General features: G+C 43.6%; 1 protein-coding gene across 6 annotated transcripts in view; it reads left to right on the forward strand.

Moving 5' to 3' along the window:
- The first annotated feature begins 5,694 nt into the window (after nt 1-5,694).
- Nucleotides 5,695-16,359, forward strand: part of KCTD15 (potassium channel tetramerization domain containing 15) — a 46,443-nt gene continuing 35,778 nt past the window's right edge. Inside the window, exons 1-3 of one of the 6 annotated variants that reach the window (XM_075161382.1) lie at nt 5,964-6,426; nt 7,142-7,233; nt 11,751-11,926. In XM_075161382.1, coding sequence (XP_075017483.1) covers nt 6,273-6,426; nt 7,142-7,233; nt 11,751-11,926 — 422 coding nt within the window. In that variant the 5' untranslated portion in view covers nt 5,964-6,272. Of the gene's footprint in view, nt 6,427-6,532; nt 7,403-9,667; nt 10,328-11,750; nt 11,927-16,359 lie in introns of those variants that run through there. The other 5 variants (XM_075161386.1, XM_075161384.1, XM_075161385.1 and 2 more) reach the window with 5 other exon arrangements.

The raw sequence follows: 16,359 nt of genomic DNA on the forward strand, positions 1-16,359 counted from the left end.
TAAGTGATATTTTTGCAGTTTAACATATTCCAGACCTTTGCTGGCAGAAGCAATGCATATAACCTCTCTTAGAAGTGTATTCATTTGGGAGCTGCCTGGCTACACAGGATTTTATACATCGTTCAGCTAAGTCAGCGATCCATATGCAAAAATCAAGCTCTCAGGGACACCATGTGGATTTGTGACATTCTTCGGAGTACTTTGTGTCTCTAATAAACCAATGAATGGATTACACTCAGCCATAAAAATGTTTTTTCCTCTCCGTGATATATATAATATGGATAAGATTTATTTAATAAGTAGCTAAAAACTAATGCCATGCACATTACTTAAACAGGTTAAAAATATTCCTCAGTATTGTAACAGCTTAAGAAGAGGAATGAGAGCACACAAGAAAATGGCAATGTATAAAACTGAGAAACACCATGCTGAATGCTAACTTGGGACATCTTGATTAAGTAAATTTCATTTTGGAAACTATTTTTGGCTTATAACAGTTGGAAGCAGAAGAGACGGGCAAACCTTTCCTATACTGTATTTCCTGACAAGCTATTTCATCTTGGCCTTCCAGTGTAGATTATTTCTTTGTATCATGCTGTTGTCATGAGTTAGGCGCTGGATAATGGATAGTTTTAAAAACAGTCCATCTGTATTTAGTCAATAAAGTAATGGTTTGTAAACTCACTCAGCAGCAAGCTGTTTCTTGAAAAGAATAGAAGAGCATTCAAGGGAAAAGAGTGACAAGACTTGGTGATTTCCTAATGATCAGATTTTGTTCTTTGCATGGTCATGCTTACTGCTCCCAGGAAACCCCTTATCTGCCTACAAATTACAAGCAATTATTTGACTTAATTAGCAAACCCTGGGTCAAGTTCCTGTTCCAGAATGATTGGCACTGCAACTGGCTTGAAAACTTGCTTCAACTGGGAGATACCCTTAATTCTTCCCTTTTGTTATTCCTTATATGTCAACTGACTGTAGCAAGTGTTGGGATTTCAAGGTGTTTAATATTTTCAGGTCTCTCACAAGAACAAACCTTTCCGGCGGCTCCACGCGTTTGTAACATCAGCCTTCCACACCTTCTGCTTCTATCTCATTTTCAGCGACGGACGCTATGGTGCTAGTCACAGGATCCACGGCTGCCTACTCTCTGCATTCAGATGTGTTTCTCCCCAGTGCCTCTGCGTTCTAGGACACAGGGCTAAACGCAGTCATATCCATGAAAGCTCACTGAAGGCAACAAAGTCATGTAGGCTTTGCTGACTGAAGGTGCACCGGAGTCCAACAACTACTTCTGAAGCACCAATTTCTTACTCAAATCTTCTTTCCCCAAATAAAAGTCCATCTAGACTACAGTGGTGTCTTAACTGTGACTGGAAAGAGTATAGAGTCTACATATAGACATAAATTCTTTTATTTTAAAGGAACAAACCCCTAATTCTCATTTATCTGCTTTAAACATTTCATGAAATGATCCATTTTTTCTCTTATTTACTGCTTTATCTTAAACCACCCAGTAGAGCAGGGTGTGTTTTAGAGAGGAGGGTCAGGCAGTCCGTGTATTTCTTCCTGCACTTTTTGTAGTCAGTGGGAATATCGATATCGCCAGGAAGCCAGGATCAAGCCTCAGGTTAAGATATGTAACATAAAAAGCCCTGAAGTAAGGCTCAAACCTCAAGACAAGGCACATAATGTAAGGAAAAGAGTAAGGACTAAGACAGCATGAGGCCTACTAGCATAAATCCATACAGGACCTTCAAGAACAATACTGACTGGAAGTTGTTGTTACTCTGATTCATATAGCACGGTGTAGAAGAGGTTGACGTTATTTTTCAATTCATGATACTTTCTTTCACACAGTCAATAAATTTCAAATCTGATCATTTCAAAATATATTTGGAACATCTTTTTGATAGGAAATTTATATTCCTTCAAATCTGCATCTTTTCACAATCTAGTAATTTTCTGTCCTGTAAAATATACACACTTTGTTATTTTTGGAAAACACAAAAAAAATGGAGAAAAATGAGCTGGGATTATTTACAGGCTTCTCTTTTACACTGTCTTAAGAGTGTCAATAAATTTTTTACCTGTTTATTGAAAAAAATGGAAGCGAACTATGGAATAAGTAGATAAAAAAACGGGTTACAGAAAGGTTCTGTCCAACTCCATTTTTAAGCATCTGCAGAGAATACAAAAAACTGCTGGTAAGAAAAAAATCCAACGTATTTATTTTGAAGTAATTAGTATCTTAATAAACACATGCTGGGCATTTGGCCAAGAACTTTTAAAACACCTATGATAAGTTATAACTTATCACTTTTAATTATAATATCCTGCAACCGAACTGAGGAATCTTCTATTACAAATTTTGTATTGCTTTGTAGGGAGGATAATAGAGTTGTTGAGAAAATAAGTTATATTCAGTTCTAACAGTATTTCTTCTTTTTTGTTCACTACATTCTATTTAATATTTTCCTTTGTACACTTCTTAATAGTTGAGCTTTAAGTGAAACTCTGAAAAACAACATTAGGATTCAAAATACAGTGGAAGATTTTGTTTTCAGGGTCACAAGTAGCATAGTGAGATTTCTCTCAAACAATGACACTTAGTATCTCTGTAGTTCTATGAATACTTTTGAAGTGTCATATTAAAACCAATCTCTTGGCCTTCAGGCAAAGAGAAGCAATTAGTCTTGGAGTTGTGAATAAATAAAAATCCATTTATATACCCGTCCTTGACACGTACCTTGCAAATCTTAGAAACTTCATCTAGTGGGAAAAGAAATGTTAAATCATGAACACCAATACTAATCATACTGCAATGTTGCTTCCTAAAACTGTTTGGTTTATATCAATCTTTTAAGTATTAATTCACATGTATATATTCATACATATTGAAACACAACAACAGAAAAGCATTCACACACTTGAGTGAGAAGAAAGAAACAAGTGAGTGCATACAGAGCTGTAACATGTACCTTTATTACCCTCAACATTAATACAGGCAAGAAAAAACTCAAAGCTCTCAAGTACATTGTCCTTTTCTTAGATACCATAAAAACAATCCCGCACATACGTACCATGAGCATGCCTTTTTCATCCCAAGTGCTACTGTGTCTTTGCTTTCATCTGCAAACAAACAAACAAAACAAATTTTTATTAGCCATGCATCCCATTTCCATGCAGCACAATTAAATGGTACCTGTCACAGATGTGTTGGGATGAATCAGAAAACAATTTCTACTTTTTGTTCAGTGCAGTATTTTTAGATCTTCTCTTTCCTCTTTACTGTGCCTCAGTGCAGAAGCATCCTATTTTTACGATGCTCTGATTGCTGTTCGAGATTCTTATATTTATTTTTCATTTAGCAGTTAGTTATTCACAGAGGAAGTAAAAATTATGATGCCAAGTCATCCCAAATAGTCCCCCTGCACCCCTACAGAAAAGCTGAGTGACACTTGGGCTGCGTGACAGGTCACCGAGTCTCAGTGGAGCTCATCCTCCCCGAATCCACTTGTTGACCAGAGTGCTAGGGAAATGAGACTACTTAGGCTACAGCCTTGTCCAATGATCAGGTGAAGCAGCTGTCTGGGGACACGCTTGTGTTCGGAGGTTATTTTAGAATAAAATCCACTCCTTTGTGCTGCACTCACATCGGCAAACAGAGAGTCCCAGCCCGGAGGTCAGAGGGGGACGGTGACCCCCGCAAAGGATCACACCTGGGCTGATGGGATGGTCAAGGAAAACAAATTTTAGTCTGTTCTGGATGCAAATCTCTCTGCTGACCTAGTTCTCATTCTCCTTTTCATTTCAGAAGCTCAGCTAAAAATCCATAAATTAAGGAAATTAACTGATGGAGCCTCCGGCATCTTTGTAAGCTATTTAAATCTTTAAATTTACAACATCTTCTGCATATATCAAGTAATTGAACTAACTGCAGGGATGTAACTTTAATGAGAAAATTTCCCTCTTCTCCTGTAGTTTGTACTCTCAAAAAAAAAAAAAAAAAAAGCTACCCTTAGGAGAAAAGTTTCTGTTTATTCCTGCCACGGAAGAGAACTTTTAAAAAAAAACCCTCAATTTTAGGGGGTCCTGCCTGCCTTCCTCCCCTGCTTCCTGGCGGGGCGGGGCGGCCCCGGGCCCCGCGGCGCGGAGGGGAGCGCGGGCGCGGGCAGGGAGCGCGGCCCCCTCCTGCGTGCCGGCGGCCTGACCTTTCCGGCAGCCGCGCAGCGTTGCATAACCCCCCTGCGCGGCCGCGCTCGGCGGCTAGTAGGCGCTGCAGCCCGACGAGTCGCCGCGGCTCGCCGGCCGCCGGGACGCGCGGCGCCCCTCCGCGGGCGCGGTAGGCGGCGGGTCCCCCCCGCCCGAGCGCGGGGCGCAGACGGCGGCCAAGCGCCGGGGCCGCACGGCGGGGCAGCCCGCCGGCTGCCGTGCGGACCCGCACTCCCCCGCCAAACTTTTTCCGCGGGGACCAGCGCGGAGCGGGGCGCGCATCCCCCGCGGGGGCTGGCAAAAACGCGCAGGCATGGGCAGAACCGCATCTTTGGCTGAAAGTTGAGGGCGGGCTTTTTTTTTTCGCCCCCTTTTTTTTTTCGAGGGGGGGTTCCCTCCCGCCCCCCCGCCCCCCGGCGCGCGGGGCGGGCGTGGTGCGCGCCCGCGGAGCCGCCCGCGGAGCCCCCCGCGCCATCGCGCCGCGCGCTCTAATTGAAATGGCGCTTTTGGCCGGGGGCGGGCTGCCAGGGCGCTCCGCAATAGCACAATGCATGTCGATAGACGTCATTTGGTTTTAATGGCCTACAGGAAATTTGGCGTTTACAATGCGAGACATTAGCAAAGGGTGAAAGGGAGGGGGAGGCAGGATGGATGGATGGATGGGAATAATTGCAGGCCCCCCCCCCGCCTCCGAGACCCCCCGTCCGCACCCCGGCGGCGCTGGGTGCTGCGGGGGAGGAGGGGGGTCGGGGCTATTTTTTTTATTATTTATTTTTGAACTTGATCTAGTTTATCAACAAGTGCAGAGTGGGTGCTACCCTAATTGTAACAGAGGAGTCAAGAGATGTGAGAAACGTGCCCTGTGTTACTTATTTGGGAGCTGAAAATTTATGCCTAGTTGAAAATGCCTGGGGAAATATTACATCAGACCAAATGACAATGATTAAAATCAGCTTTTTTCCCCCCCTTCCCCCCCTCTTTTCCTCCTTCTTTTCAGTAAGTCTGTTGAAGGACGTGACAGTGACCTGATCCTCCCCAACACCGAACCGTTATCCCCCGGCAGGGCCGGGCCGGGCCGGGCTGCGCGGGGTTCCGCGGGGCAGCGCGGGGCTCCCGCCCCGACCGCGCCGCGCGGCGCGGAGGGGCTCTGCGGGCGGCGGCGCCGGGGGCGCGGGCTGGGGCGCCGGCCGCCTTCCCAGCCTTATTTCATTTTCAAGGGTTGTATTTTATTTTAGTCGGGGGGGGGGGGGGGATAAATCTGGAGACCTTCACCAAAAGGAGGGAAAAATATCCAATTTTCATCGCAAAATTAGCTAGGGCGAGAGCAAAGGGCTGAGCTAATTGTAGCCTAATCCTCTGCCCTGCAGGCGTTTGCAAAGCCCTGAGCAAGAATTCGCTTTTTTTCCTCCTCTTCTCCCTTCCCTCTGTTATTTAGAGACGGGATTATTGCCTTTCTTCTCATAACAGCCTCGGCAGTTTCATTTAAAGGCTTTTTTTTTTCCCCCCTCACACACACACACATCCACACACACACACAAAATAAAGAGAAAAAGAAGCAGCAAAAACGGAGAGGGGGAGAGAGAGGAGAGAGGCTTTAAAAATAATAATAATCACAGCAGGATCTGCGGAGCAAAGATAGTAATAAAAGCAAAAAGCTGAGCCCATCCACACACAAACCCAGCAGAGCCCAAAGCCAAAGCGGGGCTCGCAGATCTCTTCCGTGCTCAAGGTAAGGAAAGCGGCGGCGGCGGCTCCCGCGGCTGCCCGTGCCGGGCCGGAGCGCGCCGTGCGCGCCGCGCCGCGCTTTGCATTGCATCGCATCGCATTGCATCGCGCTGCACCGCGCCGCGCGGCACGCTCGCGCCTTCTCTCGCTCTCTCCCCCCCCCCCTTTTTTTTTTTTGGAAAGTGCCTCTTCTTCAAACTAACTCGGCTCTTGGCTCCGGAGGAGAAGCGGCGGAGGGGTGTTTTTTTAAAGCTACAGGACCCGTTTGCAGCCGCCCCGCTTTGATAGCGCTGTGTGTGTGCGTGTGCGTGTGTGTGCGCGCGTGTGTGTGTATGTTTTGTTTTGCTCCGCTCCAGCATGGGCAGCGCCGGCGGAGCCCCGCGGCCCGGGGTGCCCGCGCTCCCGCTGCCGCCCCGGCCCCGGCTCTGAAGACGGCCAAGCCCCAGCGCGGCGGAGGCAGCGCGGCTCGCTCCGCGCTCTCGCATGGTACACGCGGAGCCTCGGCCGCGCCGCGCCGCGGGGGTCGGGCGGGCAGGGTGCAGCGGCGCGGCGCGGCGCGGGGGTGCGCGGGCCGGGGCGCGGGGGCTGGCGGCGGGGCGGCTCGGCACAAAGGGAAGGCGGGCGACAATGGGGAGCGCCGCGTATGGAAAACACGGGCGGGCTGTGAATGAAACTCTGGCGCCAGTGAGAGTGGAAGGCTTGGTTTGGGGTAGACTTCAAACCACTCTAGGCTATAGTTTGCATTTCTGTTCCTGCATGCGATGTGGCACACTTCTGCAAAATTAATACATTAGCCTGGCTAATGCTCACCACCATTGGCTGCACGGAAAATGTACAGGATCGGGGATTCGGGGTTGGCTTTTTTTTTTCCTTGCATTCATCTAAGACATCTCCTTTCTTGTTATGTGGGAATAAGTAAAGGACGCCATGTTGTGCCTTTTTTTTTTTTTTGTTGAATTTTACCTTTGGGCATACAGTGTCTTCAAAAGAAAAAGGCAGAAGTTGAGTGACCGGGTGCGTTGCTTGCTGGTGATTTCCCTGACCATCAGTAGGGAAAGGCATTTGGGTGACGTGAAACTTGCACTAAATAGACTGGAGACTGCCAGAGATAGGCGGGTTGCGGGGGGGGGGGTGGGGGGGGAGGAAGGAGAAAGCCTTTTCTTTTTTTTTTTTTCTTTTTTTTTTTTTTTTCGGTAACCAGAGCTACAGAGGGAACTCCCCCCCTCCCCTGTAAAAGTTTTGGGCACGATCTCCTCTGTCACTCGGTCCAGTGTTCAGTGGAGCAGCGTGGAGGTGTGTGCAAATGTTTACGGACTTTTAATTTTGGAGCCATCGGGCCCGAGGTTTGCAGTCCCCCCTTCCCTGCTTTGTCTTCAGGCTTGCTTCACGGCGTAAGCAGTTGTCTCCCAGTGGCTCTGGAGGCAGACCCGAGCGGTCGCCGTCCCTGTTTATAGAGACAAAGGTAATTGCCAAGTCTGGAGTTGTGCCCCTCCGGCTGCGCTAAACGCAGCCTGGGGAAAGGCAGACGTTGCCATGAAGTCACGGGAGCGCCAGGGTAACTTCTGCAGCCGGTTATTGCCCCGGAGTGCTGGCGATGGGGCGGTCGGGGGGCTGCCGTGGGTGATTCTATGCCTAGTGTTCTCGTGGATCTGCTGGTAAAGAAAGAAAGGTTTCTGGGGAGGGAGAACAGCTTCCCCGAGAATCCAATCAAGGGACCAGCCGGGGAGCAGCAGCGGGTGGTGCTCTGGTTACAGCCGAGTCGGGGGTCCCGCGGCCGGCTGGACCCCGCTCGGCCGGGCTGCGGCCCCGACCTCCCTTCGCCCCGGCTCCCCGGGAGAGAGCTGCTTCATGGCAGGTCCTTAAACCTGCCGTTTTCATTTCACGTCTTAAATGTGCATGAAGGAATTAAACTGCACGAGTGAATAACAGCATTAGTTTCAATTAATTTTTATCCTGGCAACAATAAACTTTAGAAACAAAGCGCTTTTACATCCTTAATTAGTCTTGCTTCCCATCTGTAGTCTTTTAAGTGCCTGCTCCTTGATTTAACTTTGTCCCTCCTTCAGAGCCGCCTCCTTTTTCATTCTTTTCCCTTTTTTCTCGTTATCCCTTCCAGACTGCTGCCTGTTTCTTTCCTGCAACCTTTCACCTCCCTTGTCCCTATCTGTCTGCTCTGCTCTGTGCAGTTTATTTCTACTGTATTTTCCCAACATCAACAGCAGTATTGGTTACCATGGCCCCGAGCTATGTGCAGAGGTGGGAAAGCTTCATCCGCCCAAAAGTTCTTACACTTTTGAAGTCTTTCTTTTAGTAGGATCTGAAATGTATCATCTAGAGTGTGTATTAAATGAACAGTATTCCTGAAGGCTTTAGAGCAAGAAAGGCAACACCCTGGAAAATTCTGCAGTCTTTCAGCATTCTCTGCCCTAGGGTTATAGCCCTGGGCACGGAGCTGAATGGAGCTCTTACAACTGCCTTCTGTTTACCTTTTATGGTTAAAATAACAGCTTAGCAAAGAAGCAACTTCATGGAGAAACGATTCAGTGAAATCATCTCAAGCTGTAGCAGCATAGCTAGTTTAATCACCCCTAGAGAGCTGAACAACTGTGAGCACAATGGGACACAAAATCATTTTGTGTGTAAATGAGCATGGCATTGTGATTATTTCACTTTGCATGGGCAAATAGTTTTTACAAGCAGTACTTACGCAGTTAGCTTAGAAAGGCAGAAAAAGATAAGCTGGCTCTGAAAGATCTTGGTGTGTAATGTTTTAAAAACTAAATATTCAGATAATTTGGGAATCAGGCTCTATTGATTTTGCCTTCAGCAGGTTCCTGTGTTACTTATTAGAGCAGGGTTATTGCCTGTGCCACTAGTTGGGATGCTGTATCCTGTTGTAGGCAACTAAAGAGCAAGGATTATTTTACATGGTTTAATAAATGAAGTTTTTTAGTGTTTCTGCGATATTTACCCTTAAGGTTTTAATTTTCACATCAGTATTAGAAAATACGTGCATAAAGACTTTCACTGGATAAATACATTTAGGATTTTGCTTTGTGCATAAAATAAGTACCTTAGTGTGTTGAATTTTAGCTGCGTTTTACATTAAGAAGAGAAAGGAGTCATTAGAAATAGGGTTACGGTACCTTAAGAAATAGGGGATACCTTAAGAAATATTTTTTTTGAGCAGTCAGTGTTTTCAGTGCCCTTTATGTAGTGCTTAACAATTACACCCTTTGATAATTTGCTTATATGAAAATGATTGAATTCCACAACTTTAATAAAAATGTAGGATTCATTTTTTTAATACACATCCTCTCCAACCAGGGGAAAAGCCTGTGTTTAATCCCCCTTCTCGTCCCCTCCCCCAAAAAGCCAGTGGCACCCTCAATAAGTATGAAAAGCCATAAAAGTTTGAGAACTATTTTAGCTTTCCAGTGATTTTCTATAATTAAGTGTTTTTTCAACACATGCTCTAGCTGAGAGATGCCAAAAGCAGAGGATTGTTCAAAAGGTCCCTCCAGTGAATAGTATAAATTAAATATCTACTGTGTGAGTATGGCCTCACTGAGAATCTCAGACTCTTTACAGATCAAGGAATTTACTGGTATACTAACATTAAACAAAATCCTAAGATAGCAGCAGTGTTTAAATATGCACAAATAGATTCAGATCACTTGATCTTTAGCTATCTGTGCATATTTTAAAATTGAAGTCTGTATTTCAAGACAAATGGTTAAATGTAAGATGCGTTTACAGAGGACTGGAAGTCCCTTTGATTTCATTTGGAAATTGTAACAAGGGGTGCAGATGAGCCCTAATTAGGCACTTGTTTTGTGAAACTGCGTGAGATTTATTTCTAAGGCAGCTCTGTACCGTGCGAGGTCTGTACCTTTATCATTAGTGATAATAGTTGGGGTCTGAACAAAGACAGGGTTGACATTCAGCCTGGATCTTCTGACCCTTTCATTTAAGTGAAGGAGTAGAGAGTGAACATGAGTTTACAGTGCTCTTTGGTAAGAAAAAAAAACCTTTGTATGTGTTGCCAGACAGATGAGGCACCCACAGATTAGTAAACAGGTCGCTAAAATACTGTAGGTACTTACATACTAAGTTGTTTTTAAAAGTTAGTTCTTTTATTCATGCTATATGACATATTTACTGAAGATTGCCCACAACAGGCTCTTGTGGGAAACAAGAAAGCAACGTCTTCAGTCATGAAAGGATTCAATCGCTTTCCTTGAAGGTGGTGCTGTAGTAAAAATGTTAATGCCCAATTTCGCATCGGCTGACACAGAAGTCCTAGGACAGAGTTGGTATTTGCTTCGTGTTCAGTGCAGATGTCCGTCCAGCCTCCGAAGAGAAAAGGATGTGGATTCATAATGGGGTGATGTATTTCTGTGCTGTAGATGCAGGAAATTCTTAGGAGCTAAGCAAGATGAAATACAGTAAATGGAGATGTTGTGATGACTTTGTGAAGCTGTCCAGATGTATTAAGATTTTTCAATCCCTTTCTAAATAGCTCAGAATTTTTCTTTACAAAGAATGTTGCTAATTGTATGTTCATTGAGTGGTGTAGCCAGGCATCTTGTGCAAAGTACTGCTAAGAGAAAGGCGAGACCAGCTCTAGATTTCTAAGAAACATTGTCAAAGTAACGTGGGAGAAATGGGAATTCACTTTGCAATGCTGCATGTAAAGTGCTTGTCAAATGTAAGGAAGAGCCTGGATGCTTGGTAGCATGCTTGCAGAACAAAATACCAAGAAAATTAGATTATATTCAGAAATGTCTTCAACTATAATGTTTTGCATATGTTGCTTCACCCGTAAGGGGAAGAATGGATGGACATTTTCTTAAACTTTTATAAAAGGGTTTTTTTCCGTTTGACATGTATGCCGTCTATACCGATTTAACTGAAATCAGCTTTGAGACACATGTTTCATGCAGAATAAGCTGTGCTTTTCTTACAGAAGAGAATTGAGGAATTTTCTTTTGCTATGGTTGTCCTGTTAATTTTTAAGGCATTTCAGTATTTTTTGCTTTGTACGTCAGCTGAAGATTTTTAGACTCAAGTCAGAAATTTCAGTCATTTTCAAATATTATTAGGGCAGTAAACATAAGGTGGATTGTTGAATTTGTAATTTCACATGCCAGATTGTACAGTAATTTCTAACGTGTCTTGTCATGAAAGCATGGGTCAGTTTATATATCTTCCTGTTTTCACTGCTTCCAGGTATTAATTGCTTTCAGTTTGAAAGCTTATTAGTTCTTTATGTCTAATATTAAGGCTTAACTGAAAATTATCCATTTATTTCACAATTATTGAAAATAAACCAGAAAATTGATCTTAGTTTGATGTGAAATTTACTACATGTATAAACTAAATGCCTTAGGTACTGAGGAAGTCACTAATTTAGAGGTGTCTCGTTACTGAGACAAACTTGCAAAAACCCCTGAATCCCAATTCACAAATTGGTTATTCGTTTGTCAGGGGATATTTCACATCTAACACATAAGCCCACGACCTTTAATTAGAATTTTGCAGTTTGTTTTATGCCCCTTGAGGCTGACACCTTGAAAAATTTTTTTCTTGATTTCTTATTGCTAATAAGCATCTTTCGCTTCCCCTCTGGTACTTTGAAGAAAATGATGCAAATACACTTAATTACAGTGGTGGCAATAATTTGTTAGCTGAATATGTGATCAGGCAGATGCAAAAATGATCTGATTAGATCTGTGATCACACTGGAAAGAAAGGTAACACACTGCTACATTTAAGAGAAACTGTTCTTTTTTGCCTTCCCTTTGCAGGAGGGAAGAAGCATGTCCCGTCTGTCTCTAACACGGTCCCCGGTTTCTCCTCTGGCTGCTCAAGGAATTCCTCTCCCAGCTCAACTCACCAAGTCGAATGCTCCCGTGCACATCGATGTAGGAGGACACATGTACACCAGCAGCCTGGCTACCTTGACAAAGTACCCAGATTCCAGGTAAGACCTTGGTGTTTTCAGGCTCGCTGCCCATTTCGGTTCATTGCATAGAAAGAGGCACGTACCTGTGAGGAATATTTCAATGCGAAATACGATTTATTATATATTCACCAGTTATGAATAATTCAGTTTCCGATTTATACAGTAACTTCACTGGGGTGCTACAGAAAAAAAAGCCTGTAAAATTTATGTATTATTTAGAGAGTTATTCATTTTCTCACTCAACATCTTCTGCACTCTGCCGATACATTTGAAGCACCTGTTGGTGTGCTGCCCTAGATTATTTACAACTGCACCAAGCAACTTCTTTCTTTCAGATTTAGGGGGAAAAAAATCCTTTTTTTCTTCCTTAAGAAAACAGAACGGCTCTGTTCCACTGGGACTAATGGATGCTTCTGTCGGCCAGCCAAAATCCTAACCTCAGTGGTAGCCTCAGTGTGCCTCAGTGTCAGCAGTCATTTCCTGTGGGCAGTGGCCGGCCAGCCTGCTCTGTCTGGTCGCAGCTGCAGATTGGATTGAATCTTTGCATGCTTAAAGGTGGCTGATTTGTGCTGGACAGGTTGGTGACATGTCTGGCAAGACTGACTTAGATCTGGCCAGTATTATCTCAGAGTAGACTCCAGATATGCCAAATTATGAATAGATGTGGCATGAGAGTGTATTTGTGTATATGACATAGAGTCTCTTTATGATTTGCCCGGCACCCAGTCCTGTGGGGTACTGGGCACCGTGAAGGATGGGGGATCCTGGGCAGCATCAGGCCTATGAAGGTAGTGTGGAAGGGACCGCTGTGTTAAGGGTTAAGGCACATTCATTGGAGCAGTACGTTAAGACATACCTGATTTTGATTCACAGTTATGGTCGCTAAACCAATTCAGCTTTTTGTCATTCAGACTGCTTATTTTTCAGAAGGGTAAGTGCCTCCTATGTAACCAAGAGAAGGTGTGGATGTGCAGTGTCAGGGTGCCCAGCAGCCTGGTTAAAGAAGGCACTATTGACTCAAAAGCAAACCAGAGCCCAGGACAGCAGGTTTCATTGCCAGAGGTTTTGCTACCTGCATGGCCAGTATTTCCATAAGGGATAGGTTTATTTTTTTGGTATGACAACCAGTGTAAAGCTCTAGTTTCATTTGAAGATTTTTCTTTTAAAAGAACTAGGGTTTTTTGCACAGATTTGGCACATTCCCAAGCAATAAATGACATTTATGGAGACACCTTGAAACGCCTCTGATGTCATAAAGCATATGGCTGTGATTTCATTCCAAGGAAAGGGAGCTGCTGAAATTCTCTATGGAAAAGAAACAATTATTAAAATACCTATATTTTATGGCCAGGCCAAAACAATATGATTTTTCTGGACAGTATCTGTTCAATGATGTCTGTGTGGTACTACTTTAATCATAAGGAAGAAATCTGTTCAGTGGGGAGAGATTTGTAACAGAGAAGCAGACAAATGCTTCATGGTATAAAAAAATACAGAGAAGACTCAGCAGTTGTAATAGAGTAGCACATCTGTTTCCACATTTTAAAATATCACTGTTGACAGTATTTTTAAAATATGCCCCATATCAGACTTACTTAGTAAAAGCTTCAGTTATGGAAGCTTTGGGAGAATATACGTAAATTCACAGATTTTATTTAAAGAGAATAGAGTACTGATCTAAAACCTTTTTTTTTTCTGTTTGATAAATAGCAAAAGCATATTTCTTCAGATTTTGTACTTTGTTTTAACTGAAAGCACAGAACTGTGACTGACTGGCGCTCACGTGCTGCCTGATGTTTTGCTGTGTACTGTCTTTCGTTTGTATTGCTGTGTTATTTCATAAGGCCTGAATGCTTTTTCAGCTGCTCAAACTTCAGTTCTCACTGGACTAAGAGCTTACAGGATGAGACCTGTAAATCACATATATTTTTATAGCAAAAGATAACCCTTCACCAGCATCCCAAGTAGGACATATTGCTACATACATTATGAAGCTGGATTATTATTTAATAATTTATTATTTTTTCCTTTTTTTTGTGGGTTTTTTTTGTTTTTCTGCAGTGCTAAGAGGTAGACTTGGTTGGTTACCCCCATTGAGTCTGGCCTGCTCTCATTCCTGGTTAAGGCGAAGTACTTGCAGTTATTTCAGTGGGGGTGATTGGAGCTCCTGACGGTGCTTCGCTGCCCTGGTGTGTATCTTCCGTAAGGCACAGACTGTCTTCGCAGAGGTCTGGCTAGGAGAGGAATCCCGGGTCTCTCACAGGTGCAGGAGGAAGGAGATAGCCTTTCTGAGCAAGACATCTGGAAATAATGCCGGAGCACTGTTAGCTTATGCTCAGAGATAACATGCATGGCCACATATAGAGGCATGGCCATACTCATCTGCACACAGAACTTTCTGGATTATTTTGGACAGCATAGTAAACTCTAGGTTTGAGCGTGAGTTTAAAAGCTTCAAATCTAAGAAATCAAACAAATTTGTAGATTGTATTTCAGCAAAAGATGTAAGCATATGCTGAAATGCTTTGCTAAATCTTAGCTCCAGTCACATAAAATAGTTTGTGCTCACTAAAATTGAAAGCTGTAGGAATAAACTTCCTGTTTATTTGTGTTACAATTGCTCTTTCTCTGTGCTCCAAGATCCTAAGTAGGCTTTTAGCTTGTAGTATATACTGTACATGTATGTTTAAGGACACATACAGATTGTGAGCGAGTGTATAAATACAATCAGGGTATGCATACACAGAGACATCACATGCTAATGGAAAACAGAAAAAAAAAATCATCAAATTGTGTTTATCCTTCCATAGTATTTTGAGGAGGCCCAGTCCTGTTAAGTCCTGAACAAACTCAGTTCACGTTGACTTCAATGGGAGGGAAGAGCTCCCAGCAGCTTGCCAGATCAGGCCCAGCAGGAGCAAGTATAGGTATGACCAGTTCCTGCCTATACCTGCTCTCCAGTCACCCCTCTGGTATGATATAAATTACACCTGACAGCAGGCAGCGTGATACATTTCTTATTGTAATTTGTTGGGATTGACTGTGCTCAGCCCACTCAGCTGGCTCTGCTTGGCTGTTCCCAAGTTATGTGGCTGGTTCTAATTCGGGGAGAGAAAGGACCCGATTCTGGAAGTCTTGTCACGTGAGTGAATGGCTGGTGATGTGAAGTCTGAGGCCAAATCTTGCATTTCAGTGATCCCAGGGTTGTTTCAGAGCAACTTTGACAGAGTCTTTGATGTTGTTTGTGTTAGTGCAGCTGCTGTGAGAAGAGCATTTGTCCATTGATTAGATTTGCATAAGTAAAGGGTGCCAGATTAGGCATTAAAGGAGGTAGACGCCCTCTTTCCAGTAAATTTTTATGGGCTACATAAATTCTCTCATCTAAAAAGAAGAAAACTTGAGCAGCGCACAACTGATGTGACAAAGGAGAAGAGGGTTAAACAGCCACTGTCAAAGATGGTTTCTAAACCGCTCACGCTCACCTTACGCACTACTCTTACACACCTTTCCAATTGGCTTTTTGAATGAAACACCACCAGGAAAGAAAGCTGGCCTTTCAGAGGGTGAAAGGCAAGCGAAATGAGAAACATAAAACAAATTGTGATCAAAAACAGCATAATGATGGTCGTCATGGAAATTATCTCAGAAATAATATTAATCCCTCTTCCTATAGCTTACTTGAGGCTGCTTTCGGCACATACCCAAAATTGCCATTAAAGTTAACAAGCTTTGGAGGTACAAGGAGGCTGATGTTGTCTTACCTGGATCTGAGGCTCAGTTTCAATAGTTTATTTTCAGCAAGTTCTCCCACCAAAACTCCCAACTCTGGTAGTTGTGAGTTCCAGGTAGAAAGAAAAAAAAAACTGTTGAATTCAGTCTAGTGACACTTGCCATCAACATCTTATTTTTAAAGTAACTGTCTAAGTAGACAAATTATGCATCTTTGAGAGCATTTCCTCTAGAAATTCTATTCATGTTTTCACCCAGAGGACCTCTAAAGTAGCCCCTTCACACATTGACACTTGAATATGATTTATATGACAGATTGTAAAGGCTGCAAAAGCTCCAGCACATCTGTAAAGTGAGTTGCAAATTGTATTTATCCAAGGGAGTGAGACAATTGTTACATTTAAAAAACAATCCCACACCAAAAGTCCAAGCTCCTAATGCGCAGTCAGGAATACCCAAAGACATTGCCAGATCCTCCAGTCTTACTCCCACTGAACTCAGTGGCAGATGTCTCATTGACTTCAAGTGGAAAAGAAGTAGTTCCAAATCCCTGTATGCCACAGCAAGCCCCAGCTTCTCGATTTCACTGGAAGTTTTTAACTCAGAGACTTGCTGTGAGCTCTTTGTGAGTTGTTCTGCTATAAAAGGTAAATATATTTACCTTACATTCTTGGTTAATTAGTATTGGTTGTATAACCCTCTATTAAAGATAAGTATGTTCT

The sequence above is a fragment of the Calonectris borealis genome, chromosome 12, assembly GCF_964195595.1.
Source record: "Calonectris borealis chromosome 12, bCalBor7.hap1.2, whole genome shotgun sequence".
NCBI classification, from domain to species: Eukaryota; Metazoa; Chordata; class Aves; order Procellariiformes; family Procellariidae; genus Calonectris; species Calonectris borealis.